The sequence below is a fragment of the Aythya marila genome (assembly GCF_965140915.1).
Source record: "Aythya marila genome assembly, chromosome: 3".
NCBI classification, from domain to species: Eukaryota; Metazoa; Chordata; class Aves; order Anseriformes; family Anatidae; genus Aythya; species Aythya marila.
Window position 1 is genome coordinate 59,794,201 of NC_139044.1, and position 20,718 is coordinate 59,814,918.

The window sequence follows — 20,718 nt, forward strand, 5'->3', positions numbered from 1 at the left end:
TTACACATCAGGTCCTTTCATTGTGAGTTGTTCTTCCTTTTAAGAGAATTTAAGGAAGACTGGGCTATGTTTTCAGAGGGCTAGCAATTCACAAAACCTGAATATTTTATTTTCTCACTAGAAGTCATGAGTATGTTGTATGGTCATGGGATACATGCCTAAACCAACATAAAACAGCCCTTCCTGTTCCTCTCTACCTAACCACACACAGGTCCCTTGTGCTTGTGATACCCATCTCTTCCAAGTGTAAATCTTTTCTTGTTCCAAGGGGAGCAAAGCAAGACCTCCCCAGAATGGTGGCTGAGATGAGGAACTGCAAGGAGACTCCTCCTTGAGATGCCTGGCTTGAGAGGAAATGCCTACTGCAGGTGCTCTGAGTGCATGCAGGGACACCAGCAGCAAGCTTCACGTTAGCTTTAGTCTCTTGGGTTTCATACTTGCTCAGTGTCTATGTAACTAACTCAGACTCATGCTCTGGGGTTGTATTACCTGCCTTTTCAAATCCCAACCAGGACTACTAACAGTGCATATGTATCAAAGGCTTCTCAGTAAGTTCCAAGACAATTGTGTGCTCCTCAGCAATTGTATGCTGCCCCATCCCTGGAAGTGTTCAAGGCCAGGCTGGATGAGGCTTTGAGCAACCTAGTCTAGTGTGAGATGTTCCTGCCCATCGTAGGGAGGCTGGAACAGGATGAGCTCTAAGGTCCCTTCCAACCCAAACTATTCTGTGATTCTCTGATTCTAGACACTCCTCAAGACTTTACTAAGGTCTGAGACTAGATTGGTCCAAATTCTTCACATAAATGGGCGAGAAGGGCTTCACCTAAAGTTGTAAGAACACTTCCTGAGTCATTATATAATTCTTGCTTACTGCTACAGTGTTAGGAAAAAAAAAAAAAGAAAAAAAAAAAGCATTTTTAAAAACAACTTTCGGGGTTTTGGGGAAGAAATGTTAGAGCTTGCTGTAGAATGAAGTATTAAACAGTCTCCCTCAGATTCAGAAGTTTTCATTCAGTTCTTCCTGTACAACACTTGTTACTGACCATACAGCTATGGTGTGATAATGTTTCAGGTGCAGCAGGAACCAGTATTACTAACATCATAAAGCTCATTAGTTTATCTGACACTCTAACCAAGCTGTTTTCACTGGCAACTCTTGCTTTGGATTAAGGTGAGCAGTCTCACTAATGAAGGTCAATTCTGAAACTAGGTATATCAGATTAAAGTTTAAAACTATATTCATGTTTAGGAAGAAAAAGAGTCAGCATTTTCAAATAAAAAGCTGAAAATGGAGTGAAGAATCTGGAGAAGAAAGAGTACATAGCAACTCTCTCACTGACAGGAAGATTAAAAAAGATATTGAGACAAAGATATGAGTGTCTTATGCTTTCTCAAAGCATGACCATCAATTCCTAGCAAAGCTGCTTAGCATCCTGCATTGGTAGCAGTACGGCACTTCAGATCAGCAAAGCGTTTTTATAAAGCTGTATTTACAAGGCCATTTAAAGATGCAACTTCGTCATTCGGGTAAGGCCTAGGTGGCACAGTCTAAAAAAACAAATCAGAAGATGGAAACTTAATTTTTTATGCCTTTATGTTCTAAAGCATATCACCTGAACAAGAATTAACTAGTACAGCACCTGGCAGTATTTACCTTGCTCAGAGGAGAAGGAGCCCCAGATCTACAAGAAGAAAAGGGAGTTTTGAGATAAGTACATTTCTGTAAACTATGTTTCTGGTCACCACAACACATGCCAAAAGACCAAAAATAAAGCATCACAACTGTCTTGATCTCTACAACTGCACACCCTCCCCTTTTTCAAACTTCTATGTGTCACTTTAGAGAAGTAATGCAAATTGTTACTTCAAAGCATAAATTAATCTTTTTAGCTAATTAGTATCACAGAATTATTCTGCCTTTTAAATAAGCTCTACGGAATGGAGGAAAGGCAAAGATGCATGCAAATGTCTTGCTTTAGGGCATACAGAAGCCAGCAGGAAATAATTATTGGGGCAAAACACAGCCGTATTATAAAATCCTATAAGGGTAGCAAAGTAAGACCAATAGAAAAGCAGTTATCTAATACTAGTCTTCTGAGAACATATAAACCAATTTCCTACCAGTCTACCGTTCTTTTAAAGAAAGTCAGGATCACTTTAAAATAATATTTTAAAGTAGGGAAAAAATTAGTTGTGAAGTCCCAAGCTGAAGATTCTCCCACATGCAAGACAAATCATACCAATGTTAATCTATGCAGCCTTAATCGTAAGTTAGAACACATCAGTGCATTTGTTTACTTTCATTATTATGGGGTATGAAAATACTGCTACTTATTTTTAAAGCTGCTTTGATCTAAGAGATGAAAAATTACAATGACACTGATAATGAAAAGAGGAGTTGAAGTTAAAACTTGAACTAGTACTGAACTAGCATCCATCCTATTAGGTTAAATCAATTGAATAAGTCCTAGGAGCTGTAGAACTGATTAGAAGATCTGGAATTAAGATAGAAATGACTACAAGTAACTTAGTAGCTATGTACAATAGCAAGCAACAGTTTAGGTACAATTTAAAGAAGATATCTGTTTCTAACAGTTCAAGACATCTTAAAAAACAAACATACCAAACAGAACCATAACCACATCTGCATGCAAGTGATATGTAAACATATATACTTACCCTTCACTAAATTGCAAGGGAAGCAACAGCAAAAGAGAAAACATAATTTTAGCTTAATTCTTCCTAGAGTTAGCCATGACAAGTATCTAGTAAGAAGATGCAAAGCCATTAGAAAACAAAACATTTTTGACAATAAAAGCCTTAGCAGTGGGGAAAAATAGTTCCTTCCAGGACTGCTCCATAGTTAATTTTACTTTGTTAGGAAAGTGTCCGCTTATTCAGTGTCTCTCCCACACCCCAGTAAGATAAATAGTTGCTATTAAGATAATTTTGCAAGGGAAAGTAAAAGCATAGTCACCACAGCTTTTTTTCCAACTAAGTGACTAAAGGAGACTGGGGGAGGCAAACCTAAATATCATCTAGTCTCAAATTTTTAGTTTTGCCTTGCTACATTTCTCAAAATATATACCTACTTGTTGCCAGGTTTTTTTCCTTCCAGGGAGTTTAGGTGTTGCTCAAGGGTCTCCATAAGACTGCTAGGAGCCTTGAAAACAGAGAAAGATAAACTTCTAAACACGTTACATTGACATAACAGTACTAAAAACATAGCACAAAAGTCCCTTAGGTCCACCATGTGCACACTCATGCTGTTACCTTATTTGCAACACTGAAAATAGTGGATTTCCATGCTAGAAGTATTCAAGCAAAGAGAGCTTTTGAAAGATGTGTTCAAATTCACAAAGAGAAAACATTTACCTCTGCTAAACAGAGCCTGAAACTTACATCCAGGATGTGCTCATCATGCTTTGAGTCAGTTTTAGACATTGACAACAGCACAGGCATCCACAGAGTCAATTTTAATAGTAACAGGTTCTTTTTAGTTCTACATTTAGCCAGATATACAGCATGTAATTTATGACCAAAGGGTTGCATAATATTTGTATATCTAATCAGAACTAACTAAAAGTTTGTTCCAATGCCCATGAAAGCAGTTACCTTTGATTCAAGACTCTCAAAAATCACAATTCCACCTTTTAGCTAAGTTTTCTCAAAACTATGCAGAAGTTACCAAGCTCAACAGGTAATGAAAATTTCAGAAAGATTACCATTTTAGATATTGACAAACATAAACTTTTTCAAGCCTCTCTGATCTCAGGTTTAATTTTAAGCAACGTTTTTTGGCAATACCCCCAGGCATGCATTTGCTGTTACAATGGGAGTTAAGAAAAGTAGTCAAATGCAAACGACAGTGTGCTTAGCTACTTCAGTATAAAAATAATGTCAGATAAGTAGAATCCTACAAGATCAACAAGCAAGGAGGAAACCCTTGAAAGATACAGTAGCATGTAATAGTAAGGTATTTCATCAGGGTTACCGTTTGATCATTGGTACAGTCTTTAAAAGGGGATTTCTCTTTATCAGTGTCTTTCAGATCAACCAGAATTCCTGACAGCAATACCTATGGTATTTTTCATAAATATTGTCTTTAATTTCAGTATATATGAATGAATCAAAAAAAGTTAGTTTGCCATGCTTGAAAACAGACTTTCCACTGCCCATAGTTACATTACCCTAAAAACAGTTTTCTGGCTTCAGGATGCTTAGTACCTGCTAGTAGTAACACACAGCTATGTGTACTTATAACATCTGCCTATTAATTTTAACATTAAACTGAGCAGTAAGGTAAAATTTTCTGCATGTGTTAAGTGCTCAAAAAATTCTTAACTGATGGCTTGAATTTAAATATGTCCCATGTACATACACAAAGCAGAAACATATTAACATTTACTGCTATTACAGAACCATGTTTATTTGTTTTTAAATAGCATAAGCACAAGAAATATTTTGGCTAAAAACAAATGACTTTGTTCATCTTTTTCTTGCTGCTGAAGAATACTTAGCAACAAGTGTCTCCTTCACTGAAGAACAGATTCAGACTTCCATGTATTCAAAAAGGCTATAGCGTAAGAAACAAGTTGTGTCTAGGCAAGCATGTAAACGGAACGCTATGTTTCAAAAAAATAAAATTAAATTAAATAAAAACACAATTATTTCCTCTAATGAACTGCAGCTCTACACAATTTAATTATCCTTCAAATACATTATTCACAGGTTTCTGAAAATGCAACAAGAAAACATGAAACTCATCTGGGAAGCAGAATTCACAGAAGCAGCTTTAGAAAATTTCTAACCAGATGCAACACTTTGGAAATTAAATATCATCTGGTATCCAATTTGTTACTCTGAACATTGCTTAATTTATTCTAGATACTGCTTCTGTTAGATTAATCTATTGCTCTGCATCATGGGGGATATGGGTTCTCCACTAGCTATCTGGGGGAAGACTGACATGTTTTAAGATTTGCTAATAACTGTAAATGAGCCAATCTCCCTAGCTGCCAAGATGCTTTCTCAGCTTCCAAAACCTTGCAGCCAAACCAGAAAGTTCAAAGACGACAGCTATCAACTTCTATTTCAGTACTGTGACTGCTTGCTTGGATTTAAATAGATGCACACACATCAAATGTCAACACAGACAGCTTCTTGTGGAATAATACTGACTATTGCTTGTATTAGAAATTTAGGTATATCATTGATATTTTAGCTTTGTTACCTGAAATTATTATTACATATAATTATATATTAGATGTTGAAATTCATCTTTATTTATTTCTCACTGAAATACACTGCCTAGATCTTGTTCACAATCTCTAGAGAATGTTGCGGATTAGCTTCAGCAAGTAAGTCCCAAACAGCAGCCTGTGGAAGAACAGTTATGCTGGACTATTTGAGATTTAGGTTTGCTATCAGATATCACATGTAGCAGTTGAGTTAAGGTTTGACTAGATGATCTTAGAGGTCTTTTCCAAGAGAACCCATTAAGTACCAAGTTGGCTGAATGTCCTACTTCAGTTACTTCAGAACAGAGTATGGTATTCCATACACTACTACAATTCTGTTTCCTCAGCCGAAAACTTTGAGCAGAATTTATGGATTTCAGATGCTACAGGGCTATAAACATTAACAGTCTCCATCTTCATATCATGTCTGAGTTTCAGACTTATTATCTGGCTCTTCTAACCAAGAGAACCAACACTCTGATGCTGATTTATACCAGGTTTTCAAGTGGCTTTACAAAACTTCATAGTCATAGGTTATTATCACTTAAGATTTACAACTGCTAAACTGCTTTGGGTTGCTCTTCTGTTCCTATTTTATTGGCATTGAAACTACCACAAGTCCAAAGTCTTCTGTATGAATCCTCTCCTCCAAGTAAATATCCTTTTCACATTAAACACAGAGCCAGGCACTCAAGCCTGTTTGCAAAGTATATTGTAAAAGTGCCAGCACAATAGGTTTTAAGCAATAGCAGCACTGGTGAATTCCAATGTTCAAGTTTTATTACATACGGACACAATTCAGCAATCAAATCATGACTTCTGCATTTAAACTTAGAGTTTAATGTACCTAGACCAACACAGTAGTGCTATCACTGCTCTGAATTTCATCTCTGGTCCAAGAAAGTGTCAGGATGAGATTATGAAGCAAGTCACAACACAATATCTATGCTGTCTGTTGTCAAAGACAAAATTGTTCTGCAGGCAGTGAGAGTCTGTTCTTTAGCAAGGAAAGAGCAGCACAGTTCACCCTCCAGCTGCAGGTTGGAAGCCATCATGAAAGACATTAATCTAGTTATATCAGTATTCATAAAGAGCTTCTGGCAGTTCTTGTCTTATTTACAAATTGGGAGGGCTTTAAAATATTTTGTGGTGTGAATTTCTACAAACATTTAGACTCCTGGTATACTTATTAATTACTAAACATTTATTACACAGATCCAAAAAGACCACAAGAGAGGCTTGAGGCTTACCTGTGTAAGATCAGGGATATCACCTTTGTCAATTCCAACTTGCTGTGGATTTTTAAGAAAGGAGGTAAAATGTAAGCATATTGTTCCATGGCAGCAGGCATTCATTTTGACTACAACAGTGGCACACTCATCAACCTACAATGTTTTTTGTCTTTAAAAAAAAAGACTACAAAGCTAGTATGTGCAGATGCCCACTTTTTTCCAGTAGCTATTCCATTACCTTCAACAACTTGCAGCAGTCTCTTTCTTCCGCCCTGGTAAAGTTCATACCCCCTACTGCAAATCAGGTAGGGCTTTCCAGACATGTATCCTTGTCTCAGAGGGCAGCATCAATGAACTGCCAAACATGTATTACTCAAAAGATACTTGACTATCCTAACAAAGTTTTCTTCTGAAATTCATCCAATGAGAAGGTCCTACAAGACACTGCTTACAAAATGTTAATGCTGTTTTTCTACCCTTCTCTCCTAGTGTTTCAAAGCAAGATGAGGTGTCAGTCTGCAATCTTTTGTTAGTCATCCTGTTGTTTAAATATGGCTCTTCAAAGTGCCTGTTGGTTTAGGTTTTGCAAAAGAGCAAGCTTCACTGCAGCTACTAATCCTGAAGTACAGGCAATGTAATCCCTGTCGTGTAAAGCTGACCTACAGGTGCTTGAAGTACTTCTCAAAGATCTGAAGTCTTCGTGCCACCACTCTCTCCACAGTGACATCAGACATTACATGCCACTCAGCAGTCTAGCAGGCTCCTTCATAAATAGTTAAACTAGCAAAGAAACAAATATTTTATTCAACTCATTACTTCTGCCCTTTATAATGAAGCATGAAACAAGGAAAGTGTGCATCTTGTGCCAAGGAGCCAACTACCACAAATAAGAACCCAGCAAAAGAGTTAACTAACCATGTAATATTTGTATTATCCACAGAAGAGAATGATAACTAGAATGAAAATCAGGAAATTTTTGCTTTGCAGTAACTTATAGTTGGCTGCAAAGGCTTAACAAGGAGACTTATAAATTTTTTATTCTTATTCTTATGTTCAAGCCTGCCCTAGAAACATAGATTTTGCACTTCCATGAAATACTGCTGTGGTTGCAGTCATGTCATCCATTACATTACCAGGAAAGTTGAGGCTGGCTGCACAGTAGAGACATATGGAAAGCCTACACAGGGCTTACTAGTTCAAGAAGAGCTGAATAAGCAGATCCAATCATTTCTATACTGCCTCACATTTATGTACAGTGAGTCAGTTGCTTAACAAGTACAATTAATATTTTATATTGATGCTAAAATATTCACGAAATACTAAAGTGCCAGACTCCAGAAGACTGGAAGTCACTTACCTCTGCAACTTTAAGAAACTCTGATACTCTGGTCATTCGAGTAAGAAATCGTTTGTAGATTTCAAGAGCATCTTTACATTGTCCCTTTTTCATTTCAAAAAATTTCTCTAGAGAAATAATTTGGCAAATTTCAGTTAAGGTATCTTACATTAGGTCTGTATTCATCAGCAACTCTAGTTTTCAGGAAAACCATATTTCAAGAATATTGCACTTCATTAACATTTCTCTACCTGGACATCAATCTAGTGGCGTTCCTAGTCCTTAGTAGAACTCAGAAGTTGGACCTGCTGGGAAGCCTAAGAATTATATAGACTGGAAAACTGCACCTCAAGCAGCCACAACATTGTGTGAGATGTAAACCAGGTTTTTAAAGACAAATAATGAACATACAAAGTAGCTACCAACCTTAAAATTAAAAGTATTTAAAGATACTTAAACATATATTAATATATTTCCTCTCCCAAGCTGTCTTCATTCCACCATAGAACAGTACATGTTCCTACTCAAGTAATTCCCTTAAGTTGGTTAGTGTCTGTTAACAAGCACAACTGCCACATATTTCAACCTGAACTCACACTTTAAGTAGCAGTAGACACTGAAATCTCAATTCAATCGTTATGCCCAACACATTTGTATCTGCTCCATCAGCTTTCCATGCCTATAGTTTCAATCAAAATACCTGGGACTTACTTTTATGATGTATCATTATGAAATAACATTACAACAAGGATACAAGACCAGCATTTGAGCTTCATCTGTTTGCTTTTTCAGTCTTTGCAACTTCTTATTTTCCTCCTTTTCTAGTTTCAGCCAGACTTTTAGGACAGTCATGACGGCCAAGTAATCTGAGTTTCTATTTTTATAGACCAGCTGAAGTGCTCAAAGGTTTTAATAGTTGAACCTTATTTTCTACAAGGTTAGTTCTATTTTCTATAGTATAAGGCAGCTCCTGGTTTGGGGATTCATAACAAAGCCACCTGTGGAGATTGCTTAAGGTGTGTTATGTTATTGATCACACCTAGTTTTCTGAGCTTCAGAACATGCTTGCAGCCTTGCACAAACATTGCAGGTTGGCTGTAAGGAAGTTTCTGGGATAAGACCCAGCTTTGGCCATCAGAATCTTATTCAGGAACATATTACTTCATATAAGGCATATAGCATATTTACATAGCATATTTAACAAAAAGATGAATCTGGACATTTTTAAAGAAATCAAACAGCAATAGCTGCTTTGCTAAACTTGTTGGACATATTACGCAGGTTCACACAGCACTGTATGTTTCTTTAAGCATAGTGCTTAGTGATCAGTATCTTTAAACCATAAAATTTTAAGAACATATGGAAATCCAGCCTCAGATGAACACTAATGTATGAGGTTAAGGCTTAAAGTCTTGTCTCACTTCTCACTTCAGAATAGAATAGTCAAAAACAATGTATTGTCTATACGAAAGTTATACATACACACACCACAAAGAAGAAAAAAAAAAAAAAAAAGGAAAAAAGTGAAGCAGATCTAAAACTCCTTTTTCACTTGCTCGTGGTATGTGAAATATAGACACTGGTTTACTTACCTAATAAGTTAATAACCCCATCATTGTAGCAAGCAAAAAGTTTGATAAGATCTTTAAACAGAAGCATGAATGCAGCATTTATGACACCATTTGTCAGTTCATTTGGATGAACCTACAAATAAAATACCAATTAGTTACAACAAATTTATCGAATGCAATCAGCATCTTTACTTTATACCAGCTACCTGGTGCTGTTATTGATGGAATCAAGTACTGAATACAAATTTTCACACATGCACGCACACACACACACACACACACACACACACACACACAATAAACAAAGTCTTTTTCTGTTTCAGTTAGGAGATGACAGTTTGCTTTTTTATTTCCAACTACTCCAGAACAAACCACTACAGCAGAAGAGTATCCCCAACAACAGTAAATGTCTTAGTCTTGATTTCTTCACAAAGAGGTGGAAAGCAAGGACACTTAACAAAGCTTTAATAAAGCTGGACAAAAGGAGTGAGTTCATAGCATTGTTTAAAAAAAGCCTCAGTGGCCTAGTAGGTAATACTGTTAGGTTAATGAAGTGAAGACTCTTCCAGTTCTCAGGTTAACTTGGGCAGAAAATTGCTTGTTTATTAAAAGATCTCTTTTGTTAAAAAGAAGGAAAAGTAGAGGGAAAAAAGGCTTCCAAGACAATTATCACAATTCCTAAGTCATTTAAGTAACAAAAACACATTAGTCAAACCATGTGCTACTAAAGGCTTTCCCCTGAAAGCTGTAGTGGGCCCTGTCTTCCATCTAGGAATGAGTCCTTCCACCCATCAAGAACAGAAAAAATTCAAGACTGATTCTTCAAAGATGTCTTTGCAATATTACTCTGTACTTCCAACTGATCCAAATGATTTTTATCCTTAAAGCAGATAAATAATACCACCAACATTAATAACATTATAGATAAATTGAAGACACGTTGCTATGAATAGACTAGATTAAAGTTTAGTCAATTCACATAGAGCTGAAAACGAGGTGAAAGTTTTAAGGAAGCAAAACAATACTTGAGGAGTTTAAAGGGCCTCCCCTTAAAAAGAAGCTGGTTACCAAAAGACAGAAAAAAAAAAAAAAAAGATTCTTAAATCTCATTTTGTTCCACTTTTTCCTCTCATCAATGGAAAACATGCATCACTCCATGCTCTGAGTCAACCTTCCTCAACAGCCCTCATTTCCCATTCTGTTACCCTACAAGAAAATCCACATTTGCGCATTTCATACATACAGAAAAGAGCCATCTTTTACCGCACTATACCTCAGTGAGACACCAAAAAATGAAAGTTTTTCCAAATAATGGGAAGATCTGTAAAATATTACCTATAAGGTGAAATATGTTATTTACAGTGCAGCATTTTAAATCACTGCTTAGTGTTAATGCTGGGTCAGCTTCAATACATACATCAAATTCAAGTAGTGCATCAATTTGTTCCTGTAGTATTGGCATACTCTTCAGTAGCTTTTCAGGAGCCATTGTCCTCATTACCCCATCAGCTCTGCAAGAGGGAATACAGATCAGAAGCCATGGCATTCTCTCTCTCTCTCTCCCCCCAAACTGATTTACTATCTAAATTTAAGCTTAACCCATTTCAAATTGTTGGAGTACTGCCTGATTTTCCTGCCTCCCTCGATATCACAAGAGCTGGCATGGAAAGCACTTCATCCAGCCACCACCCCTGACAGCAGGTGAAGAAGAGTTTTTATGTCAGTGATGAATGCAAGAGATTGATCTTTTTGTGGAAAGAAGACAGAGAGTTTGAATGACTTGACAAGAAATACTATTGCAGAAGGGCTTAGAGTCTTTGTACATTAACTTTTTTATGAATAACTAATGACAACTCATTGCTGAGAGTGTTTTTTAATGACATGTCTATGGTCACTGAAGACAAAAAAAAAAAAAAAAAAAAGACAACTCTATAGATTGTGGGTGGTTTCCTTTTTTTTCCATAAAGTGCCACAATACATGCATGTCAATACCTTAAATCAGGGCAGCCTTTGCTAAGAGCTTCTTACCATAGGACACTTTCCTCTCTGTTCTTGGGTACTAATTAATTCCATTATTTCTTCATAATGCTATCACTGACTTTGAACTGCCTTAACAGTCCTGACCTTTATTCCAATGGGATCATCTAGTAGTTATGGACATGTAGCGTTTCTTATTTGCAGCCCACAGTAGTTTTCATGCATAACCATTTTTCTCTCTGAATATCACAAACCCACTCAACAGCCATCATATATTGACCCATTCTGGCCACTGACAGGTATGGTACCTCCTATTCAGGTAGGCATACCACCGTTTACACTTATTTTATGCTATACTCTTAGGCACTTTATTTTGAGAATCAGAAATAATGTGTACAGAAGGGCTTTGCAGCAACACATAGCAAGGCAGAAATTGAAGGAAGCCCAGCAACCCAAACTTACATTTATATAACTTAAAGTGTTTGAAGGCACCATGTGACAAAGGGAACTTAAGATGTAGGACAACTGTGCTCTGCTGGATCAAAGCCTTCCTGGAATATCAATCCATCTAGCTACTAACTTTATGTCAAAAACTTATAAGTGATTCATATTCCAGACGGAATCAAAGGATTACTCTGATTCCTGTTACTGGAATAGCATCCAGCTACACTACAAAACTGTTACAGTAGGCCCTACATTGTCTAGCAGTTTGAGATAGCCTGAGATGAAAACCTAGAATTGATGTCTGTGTTAGCAGAATCCAAAGCAGAATACAAAACTGCAGAATATACCAAAACTCCCAGAACGATCTCATATGTAACTCATCATTAGAAAGGACAACTTTAACATGCAGTCACTATATAGCAACTATACCTTCAGTGGGTGTTAAGCCACTTACAGTATAGTTAATGCTTCAACAGATAATCAGTTGAAGTCAGTATAGTTACACTATCGTTATAGTACAGTCGATACTACAGTATAGTTAATGCTTCAAGAGATAATCTAGTGCTATGGAAGACCCAGTTAAGAGACCAAAAAATGTTCTGAGAAATACCAAGATGCTATTATGAACACAGTTAATTTTTTTTTTTTTTTTTAAACACAACCTTTGTGGCAAACAAAAACACAAGTTTACAGCTTTGTTCTGTTCAGTTTATAACTGTTTGCTAAGTTGCCTCCTAAGAACTTCAGGTGTTCACTTGATTTTCCCTCATAATTTGACATCTTTGTTATGGAAAGTGTCTGGAGTAATGAAACATCCTAAATATAGATTAAGAGCATTTCCTTCCACAAATTCTAAAACACAGCTTCCTTGCAGCACAATTCATTAAGAGTCAGATTTAATACCTAGAACTAAAAGCTCCCGTTCTTCAAGGCACGTTAAATTAGTCTTCAATATTTGGCTTAGTACCCACAGTCTTTCCTCTTCATCTTGTGTAATTTTAACCAATTATAAATACCTAAGAAATCCAACTGTTTTGGTGTTTCATTGTGGCTAATAAAAGAATTGTCATTAAGAAAATAAAATTAAGAATAATGCCATAAATAGTTTTTTTATGGGTCTGGCAACCCAATCAGTCTACATCTCTAAACTTTGCTTACCCTTTCTTCACTCTTGCAAAATCAAATGCCATTTGTCTGTAGGAAAATGCTTTTTCATTCAAGTATCTGCTATATCGCCTTATAAAGGTGGACATGTCATAACCTGAAAAAAAAAAAAAAAAACAAAAAACAACAGGTACATGTTTTACATTTAATTTGTATGCTTGTTTGGAGGTTCTTTAGTAAACAGTAACATACAGTCAGCATACCCTACAATATACAACTCCACATACAGAACTGGCATCAGAAGACATCTTTCTGCCTCTGAAAAAAATACGGCAGTGCAGCATTGAATCAATCTACTACTGCTCTTTACTACCAACAGTTGTATCCAATGCACCAATGGCAGGATTCCTGTGGAAACCTACTAGTGGCTCCTACAGAGTTACATGGTAACGTGGATTGGTGGTGAAATTAGTTACCCCTCTCTGTAAACATGAAAAATGCCAATTTAACAGAAAGAATATACTTAACTGTTATATGGCTTCTATGATTGATTTCAAATTACAACTGCCATTTTTCTACATACATCAGTCCCGCAAGTTCTTACATGGACCCTCAAAATTCCCCCAACTAGATTTACTAGAAGAAAGAAATTATGTCAGCATTCACAAATATTGGTGAAGTTGTTACACCAGAGATATTCAAGGCAAGCAGCCTCGAACTTCAGTAGTCTTTAAGTCTATAAAATTTCTGAACAGTTAGAATTACACTCTGTTTTTTTCATTCAGTGTTGCTTCTTCTAAGTTACTGAAATGTATGCAGAATGCAACTGATTATCCTCTTTGTTATGGGTCCTTTTTTGCTACCTTCCTTAAAATCCACGTCCCTCAACTTAGTCATCAACTGTATTTTTACTTAATATCTCTCTATGCTAAGCATTACTGCCAACTCAGGCTTATTACTACCATCTTCTGATGATTCATTATCTATGACACTGATCTGTTATCTACAAAACCAATGTAAGTTTAGAGAGATCAGCAAAGTACACAAAAGCATGCATGGAACAGAATTCACATTTGCCAAATACCAGTATTTTTGAACATGCAAATCATGTTTTGCTTGGAGAAACAGAGGTTTAATATTATGGGGGATTTCTTCCTGCCCTGTGTAACTATTTCTAAAAGACACTTAAGTCTTTTCGGTTTCACATGCCTCCAACAAGAGATGAAGTAACATGGCATTACTTTATTTTGCCCACTAGAAGATTTCACTAATACACCTTTCATTTTGCAGGAACTGAGAAACATTGTTGTGAAAGTATCCAGGAGTTCCCATTTCACTTGAGATCCTGTATTAAGTAGTTATAAAAATGTGCTACTGAATCATTTTTATATTATTAACTTCTTATGAATGGAGAAGCAAATTAACAATAGTATCTTATTTAGGATCTTACTAAGGTAATAGGCATGAGTAGGCTTACCATGAGATCCACTTTTGTCCAGAAAATTGCTGAGGTTGAACAATGTGTTTCTAGATGCCAGATACTGAATGAATCTCTGCAACACAAAGTTATTTCTTATCACAGGCTATATCTGAAGATTTTGTACCTCCTAGCACGAAGACTACTAGTCTAGCTCCAGTATACACACATGAAAACCCAGATTTTTTTCACAGCCTACTATACTTTCCTCAAAACCTTTTTCATCCATTCAGATTAATTATGTTTAGCCTAAATCTCTTCTAAATATCTTAATGCACACATAAAAACAAATTCTGTACAAAATATTGATCAGAATGAAGGAGCAGTAAGACCAGCTAATTCTCAGAGATTTGAGAAAGCATAAGATTTATTTGCTTGCAAAGCAGCATATTCAGGCGAGTCCCAGACTTATTGATCCACCAGGCTTAGGCCCTCAGCTTGGCAGAAACCGATTTTAATAACTAGTAGGCCCCACATTGAATACCAGGACTAACAGACTGAAATGATCATTGAACACAAATCAGAGTGTTGGCTCAAAGTTGGAACATAAAAACAGGATGGGAAAAAGCTTACGCTGCAGCAAATGTTTTATATATTGCTAGGGAGGAAATGTTTTACGGTCATACTAGAGCACTGTGGTGGTATCATCAAACAACAATTTTGACTCTCTAGCTTAATGTCTTCAAAGCCACAAAACGCCATTAATATCATAACCAGTCACCATGCACATTCAATGTACAGAGTGAGATGGGCCATCAAGGATGCTAAAACTCTCAGAGCTTCTCTTTAGATTTTATTCATCACTGACAGAAGTCTCAGGTACTCTTTAATGCTGCATCACCCTTTCTTCAAATAGTCCACAAATTCTGTGACCATATTGAAAGAGGCTGCTGCTTGCTCTTAACAGTATATGTAATATAAAAAAAGATACAGATAATCAGCGGCTGTTTTACAAACAAAGTAAGTTTGGAAGTTTGTTTCTCATAAATAATAATTCTTGCTCTTTTTTTTTTTTTTTTTTTTTTTTTTCTCTCAGGTCCTTACTGGTTCAGAGAGATGCCTTTGCACTACAAACATTTTCAGCTTTATGCTTACCTCATTGCCATGAACCATTAGATGATGTGTGGTAACTAAGGCTTTGAATACAACCACCCAGCTACTATTTGTTGCTCGCTCAAAAAGCGTATCAGCCATCTGAGGAATATTCACATTTGTTTCATTAGTTGCTTGGATCAAGTCTGTAGGAGAGACAAAAGGAAGGTTTTAGGTGCTACAAATATGACAAAAAAGTCTGCAGCATGCCCAGCATCTCAGCCTACAAGGCTACAGGTCATAGTTGTGATGAATAGCAAGTTCAGCACTTAAGCTCTACATTTAAAATATATATTATATACATCTCTGAAGTTATAGCAGTACATGCTGACAAAAACACTGATCTCTCCTACCCAAAAATACTAGCTTTCCAACAATTCTTTCCTGAGCTATGCCCTAACCCTTCTCCATCTTCAGCCCAGGTGACTGTAGAGTACGCGATGCCATGTGACTACTGCTTGCAGATTTTCAACTTAATTGTGACAGTTCATTGTCTCTGGATTAGATTAATAAGTATTATCAAATTCTTCACTTACAGACAGTACAGCAAGCTCACTAAACCCAGACCCATTAGGAAAAAGATGTATCACCAGAAACTGAAACTCTAGCCATCTCAGAGGTTAGAGTTTCATCAACATGCTACAGCACACCTCCTAGAGTCTTTACAGAACTAGAGAGCAGAAGAGTGCATTCAGGAGTGCATTAATACCTCTTCAACTTTAGGAAAGGAAGGAAAGATAGACATTAGCTTCTACTGAAGCATGAGTCCTGAAATTAAGATAAATACTTTAACAATAGTAGTAGAGCCACTATCCCACCTCTACTGAAAGGACCTTTAATTTACTACACCTATTACATACAGATACTTGATAGGTATCTGGCAATGACTTCCTACAAACTATTACCTAGATTTTGTGATGAAGTTGGAAACTGCATACCACAACTGCATGACTAAAACCTTTGTGATACCATACACAGCCCTGACTTCATGCAACACAAACGGCACAAAACAAAGACCTAATTGTAGAGCTGAAACTTAACCTTTGAAGACCTAAGTAAAAGAAGTTAAAAATTAAAAAGTTTGACTCCTAGACTAATCCGTATCTCTGTTACTAATGAAAATGGTCATCTTTTGATTTTCCTGAGTAACCACTGTTAATAATCTCCCACATATTTCTCCCTCCCCTGCACCCGACTAGAAACGTTCATTTCACTATTCAAGTAATTCAGTAACAACAGATACCCTAAAGGTAGGTGTGCTATTCTGTGACTGATCCTTGTACACATAAACTATGTGCACTTGATGCAAACACTATAGTAGTTCAGTTCACCAGGTCAGCAGGGTTTCCACTTGCTTTCCCTCCCGAGCACAACCTTATATAACAGAGGACATTAATGCTGCTAAGAGCAGAACGCCAAGGTTCAGGCTGCTGTGAAACTACCAAAACTGCTTCTGCAGGGCAAGAAAAATCCAGAGGACACTTCAGCCAAAACAGACTGAGTTGTGTCAGCTATTGAGAACCACCTTTTGTGATCCAATACCCACTCTGCAGTACTAGAAACATTCAGAAGTTTAGTAATTCTTCTTGAAGCTTTGGCAAATGATTTTTTTTTTAACTTCTGTTAAACAGACTCCTTTAGATAGTAGAAACTTATAGCTCAGTCAGAAGCCTAGGAAAACCATAGTACTTGTGTTTAAAATTGTCTTTTTGAATGGGCATAAAAGTTTTGCAAGTTGTCTTCAGTTTCCTGCTGTCAGTGGAATGACCTGTTTAGAGCTACAGAGAAACCAAGTTTAATTTTTAAGTGTTTCCTTTTATTTTTTTTTTTGGTGTTTTTTGTTTGTTTGGAACACCTTCTGAAATGCGTGGTTAACTTCTGTAGTCTCAGCAATACTACCCTTGAAGGAAGCTGTTCTCCAGACTAAGTATTGCAGTAGTAAAGTCATACTATTGAATGACAGCAATTCAAGCTCACAGAGTTCTAACAATTCTCCTTGATCTTGCTGTAAAAACAGGAAAATCTTTTATTCTGCAATGCTGATTAATGAATTATAGAAGATTTCCATCAGTAAAAGCCTTGATATAAACCAAAAGCAGCTTGCTAGCTCTTTACCACTTTCAGAGGTTTTGCTTCAGAAAATAGCTTTTGCCCTTAGCGTAAGGGAAAAAGGCATCAAATTTGCAAGCTCTCAGTCTTAAGTTGCAGTACATAGCTCACTACAGAAAAGAGGTGGTATAAGTTGTATATTCTGTCTGTGGGTGTTAGATAATGAAACCTAAGAGCAGTCAACCCACAGTAATGCTGGCATGGCAGGCTGGAAAGCACGATTCATATACACTGCTGCAGCACTGCTTATAAAAACACTCAGTCATTTCTGATCCACTCTGAATCGCTGGAGGGTATGGCATCTGAGTCTGCAGCTCAAAATGTTTTAGGACATGAGTAATTATAGTATGCCGAGGAGGGAGGTATGATTAAATTTAAGTGTACTACTTTCAGTGAGCAAACGAAAAAAGAAATAAACCACACATGAAGATTTTACTTGTCATCTAAAGTGTGTGTGGGGGGGAATAAATAAATGAGTAAGTTAGCTAGTTAATTCTGTTCAGTCACCATGCAGAGTTAAGGAATTCAAGTTTCCGAGTTTTCTTTCTACAACACTGCAAAGCTTCTCTTAATTAGCAATTGTCAGTATCCGGAGCTACTGACAAGCATAGCTAAACTTACTGAATTCTGAGCAGAGTTTGTATGGTGGCTAAATGGAATTTTAAGATAAGGGTCAGCAAAATTTACTTGTTTTCAATGTGACAATGAAGAATAGATATGAGGAAAAAGAAAAAAATCTAGAAACTACATTTTCATTAGATATGCTTATTCAGACATTTACTGTCAGCACACAATCTTAGTTTTCAAAAGCGGAAATGAATTCAGAGTCTTCTAAGCAAGTCACAGGTGGCCTTGTTAATATGAAAGAGGTAATACTAAAAATTAGTGGATGAAGAACAGCCCATTGGCAGCCCTATTAAACAGTCTCACAAGGTTGATTCTGGTTGGGATACACAGGAATAACATGAACAAGGATTAAAGGAAACTTCCTCATGAACTTTCTAATACCACAAATATCCATATCTGACAGCTAATAACTAAACCCAGAAACTGAGTTTGGATACAAGTTACAGACAGAGTAAGAGTCTGGAAATTCTACAGCAATAGCAGCAAGTGTTTTCAGTGCTACTTTCAAACAAGTGTAGTTGTTGGAAAGTAAAAACCTACACCCTTCCCTTGAATTAATTCGTTTACTGCAGGAATATGTTTTGCCAAATTTTTGGTACAAATTGCCAAATCATGGCACATGACTTCTGCTTCTTCTTTTCACATCTTGCTATTTTGAATACTCAGTCTAGAGATCCTTGTTTAAATTATATGTATAATTTAGACTTTCAGCTGAAAAACTGATGTGTAACAAAAATAAAAAAAAAAAAAAAAAAAAAAGGATGTCAATTCTTTGACATTAACTTAAATCTAAACACCAGCCTTTAAACTCCTTGACTAGCCAACTTTTTAACCCTGTCTTGAGATATCTGCAATTTAATCAGGGAAGAGAGGCAAGATTAGAGTATGATCAACACCTTCATTAATACCACGACTATTCTTCCAACTTGAGGAAGATAGGGAGAGTTCACTGACAAAGATGGAAGTTAAGACAAGTTAGCTCCTCATGACCTGTGAAAGATGTGACTAATTTTGGTGTTTGTTAAATGTCTGGGGAAAAAAAAAAAAAAAGAGAGAGAGAGAATAACAAAAAGACTCACTGTATTCAGAATTTCAGACTTCAATCTCATTAAAAACTGCTTCCTGATTTTAATGCCTTTGCTTTGTTTTGTTGTTGTTTTTGGAATGACGAAGAATCTACAATACCTTAAAAAAACCTTCCTCATTCCTTTACATTTTCAGATTGCATTCTTAATCTTCAATTTTAATTTAATTTTTTTTTTTTTTAACTTTCAATAATAGGCAGACTTGGGATTTCCAGTGCTAAGTAAATTATTCAGAATTTACATTCCAGTATATAGTGAAACAGAACTGTAGCACAAGAACACTGTTCAGGGGGATGTTGGTGCCAGCATAGCAAGAGTTACCAATTCCAGGTTGAATGAACTTGCAAGCTGCCTCTACATCTGAGCTGTGTCCCACATTCAGTTCCTAAATTTTGTTGAATCTCTCTGACAGTAACCCTACCCCTCTCCCCTTCAACCTTTCTTACCATTCCATTGAACACTACAATAGTTTTCCCAAGTGATTTTTTTTTTTCTTATAAGAATTTAAACACATTGAGTATACAGAAAAGGAAATGAAGGATTGCTCAAAATCGGGGCTAGCAAATAATGGAAAGAAGTGGCTTAAAGAAAGAGTTTAAAAGCCTCAACAAAAAAGCTAAGTGGCCAAGTAACTGTAGAAGTACTCCCTTGCAAGACATTAAACTGTATCAGGAAGCTACTACACTGTTGTGTCAGCCAATGCAAGAGCTGAACTTCCAGGTCTACAGAAGGCTGGCCACAAAACAGCACCAAAAGCAGAACAAATTTATTGGCTTCTGTTTCTCCAGAAACTGCTCATGAGAACTTGAAATTATTTTAATATTGTTAGCTCCAACTATCAAGCAATCCCAAAAATGAGAGTCAGAAAGTTATCTCTGGGCATAGGGTTTAGCATCTATTACTCTTTTCAGCCCCAGCTTGCCCTATCTCCAAACATACATCATAATATGGCCCTATGAAGAACTGCAAATCATGCTATTTCCTCCTTCCTCTCCAGAAGTATGCCTCAAGAGTTAAGTGCATCTCACCTTCAGCCCAGCACGCCTACCCATTATTGAAGTCCATCAGCTTCCAGAGATTGTCTATACTTTTTCGTGCCTATGCCAACTCTATATACTTCAATCTTCCACAAAGAATGTGTTCTCCAGATATTATAAAGACTTTCCCTGTAATACAGCTGTAGTCCATATGACTACAAATATCTCAGGAGCCTACTACCTCCTCTCTCCAGCCTTACCTCACAGACCTCCTTTCCTAGCATGCTAACAGCCAAATTCATCCTTTGCCAAGACAACTGTTATCCAAATTCTTTCTCTCTGCCTCCTCATAGGCATGCTCATACTACTCATAGTATTAAGAGTTTAGCACAAGAGAAACAGTTTTGTCTTCCCTATTTATCATATGAAGAGTCTGCAGAGAGACAG

At 36.6% G+C, this 20,718-nt stretch overlaps 1 protein-coding gene across 12 annotated transcripts in view; it reads right to left on the reverse strand.

Annotated features, from left to right (window-relative positions):
- SNAP91 (synaptosome associated protein 91) overlaps positions 1-20,718 on the reverse strand; it is a 71,603-nt gene that overhangs the window by 35,017 nt on the left and 15,868 nt on the right. For all 12 annotated transcript variants that reach the window (XM_082757834.1, XM_082757835.1, XM_082757840.1 and 9 more), the window contains exons 3-11: positions 15,477-15,619; positions 14,382-14,457; positions 12,959-13,061; positions 10,797-10,890; positions 9,401-9,512; positions 7,830-7,936; positions 6,491-6,532; positions 3,093-3,163; positions 1,655-1,682 (exon numbers count right to left, since the gene is read on the reverse strand). In XM_082757834.1, the coding sequence (XP_082613960.1) occupies positions 1,655-1,682; positions 3,093-3,163; positions 6,491-6,532; positions 7,830-7,936; positions 9,401-9,512; positions 10,797-10,890; positions 12,959-13,061; positions 14,382-14,457; positions 15,477-15,619 (776 nt within the window). The remainder of the gene's footprint in view (positions 1-1,654; positions 1,683-3,092; positions 3,164-6,490; positions 6,533-7,829; positions 7,937-9,400; positions 9,513-10,796; positions 10,891-12,958; positions 13,062-14,381; positions 14,458-15,476; positions 15,620-20,718) is intronic.